This window comes from Mustela lutreola, chromosome 3 (assembly GCF_030435805.1).
Source record: "Mustela lutreola isolate mMusLut2 chromosome 3, mMusLut2.pri, whole genome shotgun sequence".
NCBI lineage: Eukaryota > Metazoa > Chordata > Mammalia > Carnivora > Mustelidae > Mustela > Mustela lutreola.
The window spans coordinates 70,924,747-70,943,223 of record NC_081292.1 but is presented as its reverse complement, the minus strand read 5'-3'; the positions used below and the strand labels follow the sequence as shown (position 1 = coordinate 70,943,223).

General features: G+C 39.3%; 1 protein-coding gene across 1 annotated transcript in view; it reads left to right on the top strand.

The window, feature by feature from the left end:
- The window catches only part of NKAIN3 (sodium/potassium transporting ATPase interacting 3), a 624,119-nt gene that overhangs the window by 460,100 nt on the left and 145,542 nt on the right, over nt 1–18,477 (top strand). The window contains exon 5 of the mRNA XM_059168851.1: nt 15,895–16,092. Coding sequence (XP_059024834.1) covers nt 15,895–16,092 — 198 coding nt within the window. The remainder of the gene's footprint in view (nt 1–15,894; nt 16,093–18,477) is intronic.

The window sequence follows — 18,477 nt, the reverse complement described above, 5'->3', positions numbered from 1 at the left end:
GCTGGGGTGCCTGGGTGGTTCAGTTGGTTAAGCATCCGGCTCTTGATTTCAGCTCAGGTCATGACTTCAGGGTCATGAGAGCAAGCCCTGCATCAGGCTCTAAGGGGTAAAGTCTTCTTCAGGATTCTCTTTCTCTCCCTCTGCGCCTCCCACCCTTCTGTCTTAAATAAATAATTTTAAAAAAAAGAAAAGAAAAAGAAAAAGAAAGAAAGAAAGAAAAGAAAAGATGGCTGCTATCTTTTCAGCAAACTTATTTGACTGCACTTCCTCTCAGTTATGTGATATCGGTCCATCCTTACCTAAGATGCCTCTGCATCTGCCCTTTCCCTTCGTGGATCTTTACCGAGGGCCACCCGATAGCTCGGACTGCTCTCTGCTATGACGTGGCTTCATGGAGAGAGAACTGTTGGGAAGATTTTTGTCCTTTCAGCCCTTAAGTCACACTTGCTCCCCAATTCCAGTGCCCTTCTTCAGGGGCCGTTCTGCACTGGGATGATAGATACCTTAACAAAGTCACATCTGGAAGCCAGAAATTTAAGTGTAAACATTCCCCAAACAGAGGCAGATGGAGCAGCTAGCATAATTCTTTGCTGAAGTCCGCCTCGATTTTAAAACAAACGGGAACTACCCGGGCTTTTAAGTTGAAATTAAAGTTCTATATAACTTGCCTGAAGTGTTACAGGCTACTCAGCACATGGCCTGAAATTAGAGAACGTCAACCATATCAATGAAAATTAAACTCCGGAGGGATAGAGAGAGAAGGCAAGTCATCCTTTCTATTTCAATTCTCTGATTAAAGGTTTAAAAAAAAAAAAATAGCTGATTGCCTGCTACCCAAACAGAGATTTTGTTTTCTTTTTCTTATGGCCGAGGCTGATGAGAACGCCAGGAGAACTGTGCTATACCAGTATCCCTGACCAGGTCCACGGTGCAAATGCTGCTTCCAACAGTGCGGATTCTCCTTCCTCCCCCAAACACGGGCCTTAGAAACAGTGCCCTTCACCAAGGAAACAGACTTTTAAAGGAATGACGGCTATGACAGTAGAAAGATCTGTTTGATCTGTTTCTAGAAAGCCTCCAAACTAACTTTTAAAGGGCTAGACTCCCTCAAAAAACTGTATTTTTTTTTTAAGATTTTATTTATTTATTTGACAGACAGAGATCACAAGTAGGCAGAGAGTCAGGCAGAGAGAGAGGAGGAAGCAGGCTCCTGGATGAGCAGGGAGCCTGATGCGGGGCTCAATCCCGGGACCTGGGATCATAACCTGAGCCTGAGGCAGAGGCTTAACCCACTGAGCCACCAGGTGCCCCAAAACCGTATATCTTATTCCCAGACTCTGATAAAGAGTTGGACCCTTGGTCAATGATTGTTTTTTGTTTTTTGTTTTTCCCCCAGCCTCAGGGATAGTGCAGGCAGGTTCCAATTACTGACTGAATCAGCCTTCACTTCTCCAAACCTTGGCCTTTCTGTGCACATAGAGCTCCTGATACACAGTCCTTATCCTTAAATAACAAAGAAGATGCCATCAGGCCTTACCATTGGCTGACAAGATACTCGAGGCATTGTTCTTACAGGAAAAATATAGCAGACTGTGTGAGTCACCTAATGGCTGCATAAAGGACTCTGAATTAAAATAGTTCTAAATAACTTTGTGGTGCAATATAATACAATTAATATAGACAAGAGATTTTAGATTATAAAGTGTTAATTAAGAAAGTATGAAATTTTTTGCCATATGATGGGTAGAGAACAATGATTGTAAACAGACTTTCTGTTAAAGAGCTGAGCAAGAAAAAATGTATGCATTCATTCTCAGAGAAAATCTCATGACCTAATAAGATTTTTAAATTTTAATGTTCCCTAAGTATATTGAAATTACTGTGTTTGTAGGAGAAAACCTATGCTGTTTGACAGCTCTTTGTGTTTAGACAGAAAGAAAATAGGGCAAGCATAGACAGGCACTTGTGGCCTCATACTGTTCCACCCTCAGTCGCTGCAAAGGATGGAACAAGGGACCTACCGGCATTCCTGAAGATGCCGGCTGCCAAGGCTCCGCCGCCCCCAACCCGACCTCCAGAAGTAATCCCAGCTCATAGGAGGAGGATTGTTTGGTGGGAGTAGGCGGAATTGTGAAGGACAGGAGGTTTCCTACTTTGGAAAATAGTACATATATTCATCTAGGTACACAGAGAAAAGGGAGCTAAGTATGCTTTCGGAGAAATTAGATGTTTTGATTTAAAAGTAGCGGCTATCTGTAAAGAAAAACAAAAACGTATATTAAAAAACGTATATAAAACGCTGATTAACAGTATAAACAGTTTAAAACGTATACAAAACGTATATAAAACGTATACAAAAACGCTGATTAACAAATTGAAAACAATGAAATTTTCCTTGGAAAACTTCAAATTCAACTTTAAGGAGAGCTAAAAGTGCTTTTTACTTCATTTAGGGTAATTAAAATTATTGGGCTTAATCACTGTTAGTAAGAATTCACTTTCTAATATGAATTAATTAATGTTTTAGAAGCACCCTGAGCTCCTTAGAGCCTCAGGAATAGAGACTTCCATGACTCAGCCATGGGGTTTAAAAAAAAAAAAAAAAAAAATTAAGTAATGATCTTAAGTAGCATTCTTCCCAAAAGAATTAAACAGTGATAAGATGCAACAATGTCCATTATTTAGGTAACGTCTTTGTGGTCACTGGACTTTATACCCTGTGGAATGAATATCTGGCTGGTGATGACTTCATTTTATTTAGATGAAGGGCATAGAACTGTTGTTGACATGAGGCATGTCCGCACTTGGTACGACGTGTAGTCATATCAAAGGATCTAGGGAGACATGAAGGGAAACAATATTTCAAAACGAAACAGCAGCAAGTGGGCAGAGGTGGGCTTTTGTTCTCAGTTCAGGCCCTCCCCACAGTATGGTGCCTAACACTCCCCCACACACATAGACACACCAGAATCTGTATAGAACTCCGAAGACCCTAATGAGAAGTCAAGCAATAAGAATGGGTTAACAAACATCCCTCTGCGGCAGTGAATATCCACCCAGAGTCTGATTTAAGTCACTGTCTCCGAAACTTCCATATCCCGAGAGGCAGCCTCTTACAAGCTATCCTAGATGGTTACTGAGCAACTTGAGATTGATGGTGATAGATAAGAACCTGCCAGCGAGGTTTTTACCACATCCAACTTTGCCAATTAATCAGACCTCTTTCCAGCCTTCACGATTATTTCAGCAAAGGAAGCAATTAAGGAAAATTGTCTTCTTTTGTAAAGGGGTTTAAACCACACCAGCAGCCACATTCATGGGTCAGAAATACCAATATTGTTCTCTTTATCCAGATACCTTTCGGAAAGGGAACAACTAAAAGGACTATATGACTTTTCCTTCTATTTTTTTTCAAAAAGAATTCTATCACATTAAAACAAGTATCTATTTTTTTCTCAAATGAGGAACTTTTCCTACCACAGTTGAAAAATGAATGAGTATTCTTTTCAGGTGGTAAACTTTGCTGGAAAAAAAGAACGAAAGAGAGAGACAAAGAAAGAAAAAACAGATTGAAAAGAAAATTTTCTATTACACAAATGAAGTAAAATGTGTACATACACGCATACGAGTGCATGAATTATGAATACACTACACTATAAATAAAACACATTAGTGCCAGCATGAAGCACAAAGGTAGCACATTTTTATGGTCTCAAAATCCTGATTAGCATAAAAGGCATAACATTGTGATCAAATAATTATTGATTAACACAAAGACAGAGAAGCCAGATGTGTTGAATGAGCTTAGTAATTAACTAAGTAAACTACAGGTGTTTAAAATTCATGGATTACAAATGCAAGGTATACTGATTTTTTAAAATCATCTGTTAGCAAATCTTAGTGTGCAGTCAGGTGCAGCAATTACATACCAGAAATGTCAGTATCTGTGAATGTACATTATACCTTCACAAATGATTAATGTTTGAAATGTTTTCAGTGCTGAAGTCCTTTGAAACTTTTGGGGGGTTGTTTTACAGGGACATCCCTGGTTCTACCCAATGGACCTGATGTACATCGAAAGCAGACAAACCAATATACAGGAATATACAGCTAATAAACAGACAATAAAAGTCAAATACAAATAATGTTAGGGGAGCTTGACATTCAAAAGAAAAATAAAAGTTCTCTTGCAAATTGCAGAATTTTTTGTCAACTTCTCACCATATTTCCCCTACTCCCATTCAGGGTAGCCCTGTGGTAAAAAGTGGCTTCATTTACATAATCTCTTCTAATGGGACTAATGATTTCTTCAGTCATTATTAGGAAACTGCAAGTTTTTGTTTGATTCCTTCTAATAGCATCAAAGGGCACCCACAGACTAATTTCAGGAAGGAAATTTAAGTCTTTGGCTTTTTTTTTTTTTTAAGATTTTTATTTATTTTAGGGAGAGAGCCAGAGAGAGAGAGCGAGAGAGAGCAGAGAGCACAACTGAGGAGGGGGGAGGAGGGGCAGAAGGAGAGAAAGAAGCAGATTCCCCTCTGAGCAGGGAGCCCAATGCCAGTCTCGATCCAAGGACCCCGAGATCATGACCTGAGCAGAAGACAGATGCTTAATTGACAGAGCCACCCAGGAGCCCTGGGCCATGGTTCTTTTCCTCCTACTTTTGCAGAGTGTCTCAATTATTTTAATTACACATGAGAAAGACTGCTATTCCTTTGCACACGTACCTTTCTTCAGAAATGCATCTGGGGGGTGCCTGGATGTTCGCCTCTTGATTTCGGCTCACGACATAATCACAGGGTCTTGCGATCAAACCCCACACTGTGCTCTGTGCTCAGCAGGGAGTCTGCTTGACATTCTTTCCCTCTGCCTCTCCCTCCACTTTGTGGGCACAATCTAGCTCTTTCTCTCTCTCTCTTTCAAGTAAATACGTCTTTAAAAAAGAAAGAAATGCATTTGCTAAGATGTCAACTCCAAAATGAATGAAACAGGGAACTATCAATTTGAAAACCCCTGCAACTTCAATGTTCTTATATAGAAAACAAAAGGTGGTGACGCTTTTGAAGAAATTGTAGGGTTTTCGAACACCACGTAATCGCCAGCTTTAGAGACAGCCCTCCTTCCTGTCAACGTACCCATGCTCACTATTCCAACCTCCATCACTACAGTTTGGTCCCACCTTTCTTAGGATCTCATAGAAATGGAATCGTGTGGTATATACCCTATCGAGCCTGATCTCCTTCAGTCAACGTCATGTCCGTGGGATTTAACCATGTTCCTTCTTTTTTCTTGTGTAGCTTCCAGCATATGACCATACCACATTTATTTATCGGTTCTACTGTTGATGGACATTTGGGGCACTTTCAGACTTTGGCTATAAAAAGATGCTAAGTTTCTTAGCAGGGAGCCCAATGCCAGTCTCGATCCAAGGACCCCGAGATCATGACCTGAGCGGAAGACAGATGCTTAACTGACAGAGCCACCTAGGAGCCCTGGGCCATGGTTCTTTTCCTCCTACTTTTGCAGAGTGTCTCAATTATTTTAATTACACATGAGAAAGACTGTTACAGGTCTCTGGTGGGTATATCCATTCATCTCTCCTGGCTACATACTAGGGAGGGGGAACACTGGATCATAAGGCACACACATACCTGGTTTCAGTGGGAATACGAAACTATCCACAGTGGCTGCACAAATTCACACTCCCACAAGCAACATAAGAGGAACTTCGATGGATGGGTAGTTGCTTTCTGGGTGTTTTTTTGTTTTTGTTTTTGTTTTTTATTCTCAACTGAAATTGTGACTCAAAAACCTAGTAACTAAGTTTGTTCATTCTTTTGATATATATGTGTGTGTGTATAGCCATTATTGGAAGCTTGGCATGGGAAGACAGTGCTGATTATAGATGGTTTATAATCTTGTAGGTGAGTCAGAAAACTGATTATAAAAAAAGGAATGAGTCTTCGCTACCCAAAGATATAAAAGTAGGTGGCAGAACTGGGCACTTGGGAGCACAGAGAAGAGTTCTATCGCCAGACTTTTCAGGGCTCAGGGATGACTTTCCAGAGGATGTGAGGTTGCCGCTAAAACATAAAAATAAATGGGAGTTGGTCAGGTACCCACGTTGGGGAATGGCTGATTATAAGGACAAGAAAGCAGATGGAAGTTGATAGTGAAAAATGATATTCTATGAAAAAGGAACAGGGTGTGTGAAGACCAACATTTTAGACAGAACGGTTCAGCTGGGGAATGGGAAGGAGGTCAACGTGGCTGGAGCACAATGGTGAAGGGAAGGACAAGAGTCTGCAGAAGTGACAAGAGGCGGGGGAGGTAGGACCTCTCGAGCTGTCCCACGGAGCTAATCTTTTATCTTTGGGCAGTGGGAAAGCCTTGAGGTGTTTTAAAGCAATTAGTGACGTCTATGTGTTTGGGTTCAAAAAAATATCATTCTGGCTGTAATAAAGAAAACATATCTGAGGAAAACAAGAGATGCCAGGAGTTGTATTTAAAAGTCATTGCAGGGGCGCCTGGGTGCCTAGTGGGTTAAGCCTCTGCCTTCGGCTCAGCGTCCTGGCTATCTTCTCAGCAGGGAGCCCAGCATCAGGCTATCTTCTCAGCAGGGAGCCTGCTTCCTCCTCCCTCTCTCTGCCTGCCTCTCTGCCTACTTGTGATCTCTCTCCGTCAAATAAATAAAATCTAAAAAAAAAAAGTCATTGCAGTTGTCCTGGAGAAACAGTGGCTGACCAGTCTAGGATAGTGGCAACTTGGAATGGAAGGACATTTTTAAAATTTTTATCTGCAAGCAGTATGTAATACTTAATAAAGAGTAATGAAATAATCAACAAATAGTCATGTTATCACCAATGAAATAAAGACAAATCTTTCCCAACACAGCTAAACCCTTCTTGTTTACTGCTTCGTGATCCCCTTTTTCACTCTATATTCTGCATTTATTTGTTATATTTGCATATTTATTTCAAGTGTTACTATATATATGTGCATTCCTAAAAAATTAGTATTAGTACGACTTTTTAAACTTTATATTACTCAGGTCATACAATATTCTGTTCACAACTTGATTCTTTTTGTCAACATTATGTTCAAGAGATCCATCATCTTTAATATACATAAGCTTACTTAATTTATTTCCACTTCACATAGCCTGTGATTGCATGAATACCAATTTATTAATTTCTGACAGACTAGGTGGTTCTCAACTATTAGCTGTTGCAAACAACGCTGCTAAGAACAGCCATATAGAGAGGTAGATACATGAGCTACGTTAAAGGAAGAAGGTAAATTGCAGAATTGAGAGGCATTACCTTGTTAAACTTCTCAGTGTTGCCACATAATTCCGTTAAAGACTGGTGGTTATCCTGCTCGTGTGTGGCCACCAAGCCACGTCTGAACAAGGGGGAGTCATACCAAGCCTGATCACTCTTCCCAGGATGCTTTAATTTTACTACAGATTTTTAAAGAATCTAATTTGTGCTTTGTTGCTCCTTTCTATTGGATCTTTGACTTCTTTTTAATTACCTTCTACTATTAGATAGTTCTGTGTGCTTATTCTACTCTTTTTAAATATCGGTCATCTTCAAACATGAGATGTACTTTATTTTTTGTTACATTTATGGTCTGTCTTCCCATACATGAATGTTAGTTAGCTCCAATGGAGCAGGAATTTTTGTCTATTTTATTCATGGATTAATCCAGATCCCAGAATAGCATAGGCACATAACAAATGTTTGTTAATTAAATCTATATTTGTTCATCTTTTCTTCTAACATTTTAACTTGCTATTCTTTTAAAACTATTAATCTGAATGCTTAGCTTATGTATTTTCAACCTCTCTTCTCTTCTATCATAAACATTTAATGCTATAAATTTTTCCCTAAATATCACTTTATGTACATTTCATAAGTTCTGAAATGTGATGTATTTATTGTTATTATTGTTCTCTAAGTGTTGCTTGACACTAAAAAGAAACCTGTATTATCTTCTTTGGCACTACATGGATTAACTATGTACTTAATTTTTAAAATAACCCTTTGCTAATCCTTATAAGAATCACTTTCATTAAAATTGGCAAAAAGTCTTTAAATTACTTTATTTCTCCTATATTTATTGCCTCACAGACATCAGTAATGTAAAGCTTTATTTCATCAACTTGGCTAACTTGATATAGAATTCCTACTGGAAAAAGGCAAAATAAATGCTTAATTCTTTCTCTGTAATTACTCATTTCTTAAGTACGATTTTTTTTATAATTAACAAAACATTTTTTCACAGCAGTTAACAGCAAAAGTGAGCAGAAAGCACAAGAGGTCTTGTTTAAGTAGCCACTTTAAATATTAACAATGAGTTTTTCTGCCTTTCCTTTTTGATCATTATGGTGTCATAGATTTTCATTGATTCGTTGTGTTTGGTGGGCCTCCGTCTGGGTTCTTTCTAGTGCTCAAATCATTACAACTTCAGCCAGACAGACTCATTATATTGGTTCCTACATCCTTTTAACATGATTTATCAATTTTTGGAAAACTGTCTTGTTTCTTAGCGCAAAATACATTTCACACTCTCCTTGTTCCTTCCGTGTACCAACACTGGATTTAGCATTTCTCCAGAGGACAAGCTTAGTTCTTATTACAGGGGAGTGTGAACCAGAGGTGTTTGTTGCTACTGGAGTGACACTGTGTCTAGGCCATTTCCGTGGACAGAGATCACTCTCTCTCTTTCTCTCTCTGTCACACACACACACACACACACACACACACACACACACACACTACAATACCACTTTTATCCTCAGCTCAGCTTCCCTCTAGCTGTAGGATCCTTCAGTCAGCACCTGGAGTTCTGAAACTATTTTGCCATCACGTGATCTTTGCAAGACTCATCTAATATGTCTGAGCCCAAATATCCACTATCAAAGAAGCTTTCTCTGACCGTCTTGTTTTTGTTTTTATTGTGTTATGTCAGTCACCATACATCATTAGTTTTTGATAGTGTTCCAGGATTCGTTGTTTATGTATAATATCGAGTGCTCCATGCAGTATGTGCCCTCCTTAATAGCCACCACCAGGCTCACCCATCCCCCTACTTCGATCCCCTCCAAAACCCTGTTTCTCAGAGTCCATCGTCTCTCATAATTCATATCCCCCTCCAATTTCCCCCCTTCACTTTTCTTTTCCTTCTCCTAATGTCCTCCATGTTATTCCTTATGCTTCATAAGTAAGTGAAACCATATGATAATTGACTTTCTCTGCTTGACCTATTTCGCTCAGCATAATCTCCTCCAGTCCTGTCCATGTTGACACAAAAGTTGAATATTCATCCTTTCTGATGGAGGCATAATACTCCATAGTGTATATGGACCACATCCTCCTTATCCATTCGTCTGTTGAAGGGCATCTTGGTTCTTTCCACAGTTTGGCAACTGTGGCCATTGCTGTTATGAACATTGGGGTACAGATGGCCCTTCTTTTTGCTGCATCTGTATCTTTGGGGTAAATACCCAATAGTGCAATTGCAGGGTCAGAGGGTAGCTCTATTTTTAATTTTTTGAAGCATCTGTTTTCCAAAGTGGCTGCACCAGCTTGCATTCCTACAAAGAGTGCAAAAGGGTTCCCTTTTCTCCACATCCTCTCCAACATTTGTTGTTTCCTGTGCTGTTAATTTTGGCCATTCTAACTGGTGTAAGGTGGTATCTCAGTGTGGTTTTGATTTGAATTTCCCTGATGGCTAACCGATGATGAACATTTTTCCATGAGTCTGTTAGCCATTTGTATGTCTTCACTGGAAAAGTGTCTGTTCATGCCTTCTGTCTCTGGCCATCTGGTAGTAAGTAACTCCATTCCACACCCCAGTCACTCTCCAGCACATCATCTCCTTCATACCAGTTTTTAAAATGTATACTTATTTTTGCCTACTGATTTGTTTACTTTATTATCTCGCTTCTCCACTAGCATGTATGTTCCATGAGGGCAGGATAAGATCGCCTTTCTTCAGTCTTACATCCTAATGCGTAACTCATTGTAGCTACTCCGGAAATATCTGTTGGCTGGATCGAGGAGACGTCATTGCTTCCTGTAATAGTTCAATCCAGAGAATTAAGCCCCAGAATGAGTACAAAAGGCTTAATTACTTTTTGTTCAGCTTTTGGCCTGTGACCAAAGATACAGAATTGAAAAATCCTAGCAATACCTTCTTATAGAGATGGGAAACAGGAAGGCAAAGTGATCAATGGCCACTTACTTGGAAGACTGCTTTTTTCTTTTAGCTTTTAAAATTTGAGTGTAGTTGCTACATTGTTACCTTATTTCAGGTGCACAACAGAGTGATTAGACAAATTTATACATTATGCTGTGCTCACCGCACGTGTAGCTACTAGTTGACACCATACAATACTATTACAATATCACTGACTGTATTTCTTATATTATGTCTTTTAATCCTGTGGCTTAATTCATTTCATAACTGGAAGCCTGTACCTCCCACCTCCCTTCACCCATTTTTCCCACCCCTCCACCCCCACCGTCTGGCAACCACCACTTTGTTCTCTGCATTTATAGGTGCAGACTGCTCTTTATCTCCAGAACCAGTGGCATAAACCTAAGTGATTATGACTTGTTCATGGATTGCACAAGGATTCTCTAAGAAAGCAGCAGCAAATGATGAATGCTTCCCAATGGAAGCTTGAATACCTTTTAAACCTTTCTCTAAAGAAAATAACATAATTGTTGATATGTTTGAACTGGTTCCAAATCTTTGTATGATGCGCTCTAAACACTTATACCTCGCTACCAAGCACTGTGTTTATTCTGTGGATGTACAGTACCCTCTGAAATGTTTAGTGTTTAGTGAAAAAAAAAATTAAAAGTGTGAGAAAGTTGTTTTAACTTGTCTAATTCATATTCTAAGATGAACAAGTATTTCAAAAGTAGTTTCAACTGACATGAATTCTGTTATATAAATATAAACCCATGCTAACTCTTTAAAATTGAGCAAGATCTATTTCATTAAATGTGTGTTCACTTTCAGAGGGGCTGGCTCAGGATAAGAGAGAATAAAAAGACAAAGAAAATAGAATACTGCATAAACGTGGATTCGATGACTCTTTGAGCCACAACTAAGGAAACAGGGGGGAAAAAAGGAATATTAGCAGTCAAGAATCCATTTCTAGAAGTAGAAAGGATTAGCTAAAGTTGAATTAGACACATACCCTCCGCAAAGCAGATGATTGAAAGTACATAGAAGAAAAGACAAAGACTAGCTCCTTGATTAGTAAGAAATTATATAGCGGTATACTATAAAAGAAATGACTATTGAGCTGAGTGTGGTACACTTCTTGTGAATGGGATGCAAGCAAGTATGTCCACCTACACAGTTCATGAACAACATTTCAAAGAATTCTAGAAATTCCTTCTTGTTTAATTCAAGAAGAAAATGGAAACAAGTTCGGAATTCACACTAGAGAAAGGAAAGAACTTTTAAACATTTAATTTTGCTTAAATAGATATTAGGGGAAAGCAGCTATTCTGGAATCATTTTCTTCTAAGTCACAGCTTTGTGAGTGTGAGCAGATAGAGCTAACCAGTGGTTCTCCGTGCATTGACTCACGTTCTCCTTGCTCACCCTTGAAGCTACCGTCCTGTGTTCTCACTACCTTTACTTGCACACTTCAGGAAAAAATACACCAAATTCTCTCTTCTCAGTCCCCTCTATTCCTTGTAATCCAGTTTTTCACTCCTAATACTCTTGCGGTATTGCACTTTATGAAAAACTACCCTTCCACCCCCGCCCAACCAGTCATCAAATTCATTAGTCCTTTTTTACCAGGCTTTGAGTTTCTGGCCTTACCTCCTTCCCTGATTCTGCCTTCTGTTTGGCTTGACATGCTGTCTCTCTCCAGGCTGTCCTCATGCCTTGCAAGCCCTTCTGCTTTGGTTTCATGTTTTTCTTCCCCCTCCTTGCTTTCTTCTTTCTTCTTTGTTCCCCAAAACAGTCCTGTGGTAATCACTTACACTTGCATAAAAACAGATATCATTGTTTATATCTTTTAAATTATAAAGAAAATGACAAAGTACCAGTGGCCAATTTTCTTAACCACAATGGATTTATATCATCACATAATATTCTAACTCCAAGAACTGAAAGAGAAATGATATTTGAGCTACTTAAAATTATTTTAAAGGTTCCTTTGTTGATCAGCCATTTAGCATTAACCCATGTATTTCAAAACTACAGGTTTTGGTGTGGTAACAAAAAGCTTCAACAAACCAAGTGATCTTCTGTATTTATTTATTTTTCTTTATAAAGAACACTATTATAGTTTTCTGTGCTGCATTTCCTCTGATGTGCCTCATATAGGAAATTGACTAATCTTGTGTTAAGGGTTTTTTTCAAATGTTTGAAATCTAGCCACTGAAGGGGCTTGAAATCAGACACAAACTTGCAATACAATTTTATACCAAACAAAGTTAGAAGTTTGAACTTTCAGTATACTTTGATACTACTGATGTTCTCATTCTAATTTTAATACAGCCATTGCAAAAAACAGTACAGTTTATAAATATTTATAGTGCCAACAAATTAAGTGAGAACTACACAGAGAGATTTTATGAGTGTAACAAATATGTATCATGAGTTCATAAATTCACTTTTGTTTTATTTGTGTAATATAAATTTTAGTCCAAGTCATATTGAAAGGAATTTAGAGTCCAGCAATAGAAAAGGCCACTGGTTAAGAATACTTAAAGAGTAGAAATTGCTATGACTTTTGAGATCACGCCAGTTCATCCTGAACCTAATGAATTCTATTAAAACGGAAATAATAGTTTTTCGGTTGTGATCAGGACTAACTGTAAGAGATTAAATCTGATGGTCAGGAAAGGGAGCAGTCAGTGTGCAGTTTTGCTGCAGGTAAATTGCCTTGTATTAAACCGAATTCACTAGCTAAAGCAATTATTTTTCTATAATATTTTCCCTTCAGAGGGCACTGCAAATGATACATGTAGCAAACCGAGAACCAAGGGGGGAAAAAAAAGATGTAAAATGTTTTATTATCAATAAAGTGCTGTAACTGTGAAGGTAACTGAATGATAGGTGTAACAAACCAACAACCCAAAAAAGAAAAAAAAAAAGATGTAAAATGTTTTAATAGCGATCTAATCGGAGGCATACTTACAATAGTAGTTTTTTTTTTAAACCCACCAGGATCCTAGGGCTCTCCAAGCAATAGAGATTGACTGAAGCCATGCAGAAGTTCCAGAAAAGGCTTTTTATTGGGCCTTATGCCCCAGCACAAGGGAGGTAGCAGAAAGGAAAGGGTCTTTCAGACTGGATTTCAGAACAAAGGCCCGCAAACGTTGTAAAGGAGCTGAGGCAGGAAAGGACTGATGTTCACGCATGGAGAGATGGGAATTTCTTGGCACCTGCGCCCCTGCATGTCATGCTTCTTCATGTATCATGTGTCTAATTAGCATGTTTATAACATTATAAAGGGGGAAGGAGGGGAAAGTAGGTGAAAGGTCAGCTCTGGGGTCTGCCTTGGCACAGACTGGTTGGTTTGGTCTTCACAGTGGAGTCCCTCTTCCGGTGAGCACCCTGCTTCCTCATTCCTGCAAGATATGCTACTCAGGAGGTATTGAAGGGCCCTGGTGGCTCAGTCCTTAAGGATCTGCCTTCGGCTCAGGTCATGATCCCAGCGTCCTGGGATTCAGCCCCACACTGGGCTCCCTGCTCAGCGGGAAGCCTGCTTCTCCCTCTCTCACTCCCCTTGCTTGTCTGTCCCTCCGTCTAATAAATAAATTAAAGAAAAAAAAAGAAGAGGTATAGAGTTTCCGCTACCAAGGAATGTTGGGTTTTGTGGTCAGCGTTCAGGGGACCTGTGTTGGGTCCCCTGCCTTGTTTCCATTTAAATTGAGGGAAATCTAAAACTGCAGAGTAACTTTTCCTACTCGCATGAACGGAACATATTTCTTACCTCATGATTCACGTTCACATACAGCGGGGCATAACAGGGAGTCCTTGCTCCGGGAGGTCTCACACTGTTTGCTTCCAGCCCCCACCACATATAAGTTTAAGAGCTTTCCATTTCACACTAGTTCCAAAATCAATTTCTGGCCCTTAGAATCGTCCTATGCCATTGAGGTCGGGACTGTCCTTCTCCCACTGAGGTGGGGATGAGCATCGTTTGTCTTGTGCAGTCATGGGGCAGCCCCTGGGCTTCTGAGCAAAGACCATCATGTCCCCGCGGCACTAGTGACTTCCAGAGCTTCCTCGTGGTGGTGGCTGGGAGATCAACAAACGCGGACACCCTCCCGCTCCTGGGGCTTCCCTGCAGGTGCCGTGTCCTGGTCCTGGGTGTTGGGGGAGGCGGGTTGCTCCCCATCCTCATGCTTGCTCCTTCTGGCTCCACCATCCAGCTGTAACTTTTAGGTTATTTGATCCTGGCTCCTCCTGTATTTTTTCTAATCTATTGTTATGGCAAAAACTGTATGCTCTTAGTTGTTCAAGGCTGACATTCCCCCAAAATACTAAAAAGCCTCCTTTGAGGATTAAACACCTGGGCTGTTGTCTCTGCTAAAAGCTTAGACAGCTTATTTTGATATGTAAATGTCAAAGATTGCCTTCTTTGTTCTTTCACTCTGGCTGTCAGAGGTATTTTCTGGAAAAAATGGAAGATGAAGCACCCAGCTCTCTTTTTAGGGTTTGAGGAATTATAGGGATTTGAGGGAGAACAGAGTAGGTAAAGGGATAGCACAGACTTCATAGCTGGAAGTACAGACTGCATAGGATCAGGTCTGGGGGTCTCTCATTAAAGAAGCAATTTATTTAATTTATTCATTAGATTGGGCAATCTCTTGCCCAATCTGTCTTAGTTTCTCATGGCTGGTCTATAACAAGATACTACAAACAGAAACTTACTCGCACGGTTCTGGAGGCCAGAATTCTGAAATCAGTTTCGCGGGTCTGAATTCAAGGTGCTGACAGGGCCGTGTTCCTTCTGGAGCTCTAGGAGAGAATCCTTCCTTATCTCTTCCACCTTTCCTGGGCTTGTGCCCGTGTTACTCCTCCTTCTGCCTGCATGCGCACACTGCCTTCTCCTGTTCTTCCTTGTGTCTGATCTCCCTCGGACTCCCTCTTACAAGGATACAAGTGATTACATTTAGGGCCCACTCAGATCATCCAAAAGAAGGGAAAATTCACAGGTTCCAGGGAGTAGGATATGAATGTCTTTTGGGAGGACTGTTATTCAGCTTATTATAAACTGGGTTGGTAATAGTACCTGCACGAATATTAAAGGAGATACAAGTATGAAAAATGCTTAGAACAATGTCTAGCATGCAAAAAAGCACTCATTAAATGTTAGCCCACGATGGTGATACTGATGATGAAGAACAAGAAAATGCAGAAAGGTTTCAAACTGAACAAAATAATTTTTAAAATGAATGAATGTATGGGTCTTGTCTCTGGATTTTTGTGTGGGCTAACCTTAAAATGTTACTTTTCAAAGGACTGTATCTCTATATTAAATAATTGTAATCCAATAGTTTGGGCATATGGCATACAGAGTCATTTGTGGTTCTGTCTTTTGTTATTTTTCACTTGAAATTTAAACAATTTTGTTCATCTGGAATTCTTCCTCTTCTTTTTTTTTTAACTTTTTTTTTTTTTACTTTTTTTTAATTTAAATTCAATTAGCTGGCATACAGAACATCATTAGTTTCAGATGTCACGTTCAATAATTCATCAGTTGCATACAACACCCAGTGCTCATGTGCCCTCCTTCATGCCCGTCACCCAGTTATCCCTGATTTCTTCCTAAGGTTGAAAATCAAAGATGTGATATAATGGCATTGTCTCCTTTTGCTCTTCTGTCTTTTGCCCACCCAGGATACAGATCTGATGACATTCAACATTTCTGTACACCGGTCATGGTGGCGGGAACATGGGCCCGGCTGTGTCCGAAGAGTGCTGCCTCCATCGGCCCACAGCATGATGGACGACTACACGTACGTCTCCGTCACAGGCTGCATTGTTGATTTCCAGTACCTAGAGGTCATCCACAGTGCTGTCCAGATACTCCTCTCGGTAAGTAACATATTTGTATCATCTGATCTAGACTCTCTTTCGTTGGCATTTTGTAAGTAAACCTCTGCTCACAACCATCTGGTAGATAAAGCCTTAAATAAGCACATGGAGAGCATCCTTTAAACAATGGAAGTAACAGCGAGTATGCTAACATCAGCTCTACTTAATGAGGCTACATCTTTTCCTCCGGGTATCCACTATGTTTTAGAACTAGTTAGTTGCTGTAGTTCTAACCATACATACCATTGAAGGAAATAGCATCGCTGTCCCCCAGAAGTAGACTTGTACATTCTCTACTTACACTTCTGCTACTACTTCTACGTCGAAAGCATTCTTTAACTAATAGTTCCGGAGGAAGAAGGATGCAAACACACTCAATGGCTTGCTCACTCTGGTAAGCCTCATATTTCACATAATAAATCCTTAAGAAAACAAATCCCTCCAAAGAGTTTTCTACATTGTAGTGCCTAACATTTGGTGTCTTGATATAATTCCATAGAAAGGAGCAGAGAGAAGAAATGGCTTGAATGGACCACACAAGGTGTATGTGCCGGGAATCTGTTTGTTTCTTCTACCAGATTCTCCCACCTATAGTTTGATTCCATGTGGACTGACATTAACTTAAGATATATACCATCATCAAGAATGATGTTCTTTTGAGATCCAGCAAGGACTTGGCATGTTAAGTCAATGTGTAATAAAGCCATTCTCAATCACACTTTTTATACAAACCAACTATCCATCTCAGTCCTTCTGTCCAACTGGTTAGAGGTAGAGTCAGAAAAAAAAAGATACAGGCTCAATAGTGAATAAATAGACAACAGAAATAGAAGAGGTGTGTGTCAGTGAAGAACGTACCTTGGAATTATTTCTAGAAAGAAAGTTGAAAAATCCTTACTCTCCCTTATCTACTGCTGCATAACAGACCACTTCAGAATGGAATGACTTTGAGCACTATAAATGTATGGCTTAGAGTTCTGTGGGTCAGGAGCTTGGGCAGGGTTTAGCTGAGGAGTTCTTCTGGTCCACATCATATGCTACAGGTTCATTCCTATGATCCTTTCAACCAGGAGCTCTGCTGGGCTTAGAATATCCAAGAAAAACTCATGCATATGTCTGGTGCTGGCTGTTGGACCACAGTCTCCTCCACAGCCTCTTCCTCCTCTTCCATCTTGTCTTTTTGCAGAAACTGCACAGGCTTTCTTATAGCAAGGCACCGAGGTTCCAAGAGAAACCCAACATGTAGGCATTTATCAGGTATCGACTTGAGTAATGCTGACTATAGCAAGTCATATGACCAAGCCCAAGCTGAGTGAAGGGGGGCGGCTATAAAAAAGTGACAATACCAGGAGCCATGGCTCATTTGGGGCCACCAATGTAGCGGTCTCACCTCACTTGTACAATGTATGAATTATTGTTCTTTGATCTGCATATGTAAGTCCTAAAAAAGTGTTTTAGAGCACATTTAAAATACAACTTTCTAGAAAGATGAAACACTAGAATAAAAAAATCAAAGCTTGTTTAGGGTTCTAGTTCAATTAAAGGCGAATTCTGTCCTTGATAAAAAATAGAAAAAGGTTGGGCCTCGATATTTAGGAATTTTTTTTTTTTTGGCAGATATAGCAGGGAATCTGATTATTCTTGGTTTCTATATATTGCCAAATGTCAATAGATGCTTATCAGTCTTTTCCTATTTTCTGGTCATTCTTTAATCTCCTAGAGGTTACATATGAAACTGTGGCAGATATATATGTTTAAATGATTGTTTTTAAAAAAATATAGAGGTAAATTATCTTAAAAATTTTCAATCTATTTTAAGGTACACAACTACTTTATTATTATACACTAGATTCTAAACTATTATACACTAGACGCCTGTTCTTTTTTTGTTTTAATTCTGAAGCATTTTTCTACAATTTTTCATATCTGGACAGATCTCCCCCCTTTTAAAAATTATTTATAGTAAATTGCTAAACCATTTTCTGGAATGATAGCATAATATTCAAACATTTTATAATCCAGAATACCGTGGAATCAAAAAGTCGTTTCTCCATATCAAATGAATGACAAGGTTACAGTATTTATTCAATAAGGGCCTGAATTGGCACCCAAAAACATACAGTAAGGAGAAATATAAATAAAATAGATGTTGCCACCTAAAAGTACTCATCAGTTATAAATTAATTCATTGACATATTCAAAACTGTCCACCAGCATGTATGGTCCTAATTATAGAAGTCAGCCTTCCAGCAATAAAAGGATTAGTTGCTCATCTCTGACTTTTCCTGGGTAATACACCTGTGAGATAAGATTTCCAATATTTTATCTTTTTTATATTAAAATGGAATATACCCTGAAATTGTTTCACAGCTGTGAAATTATTTA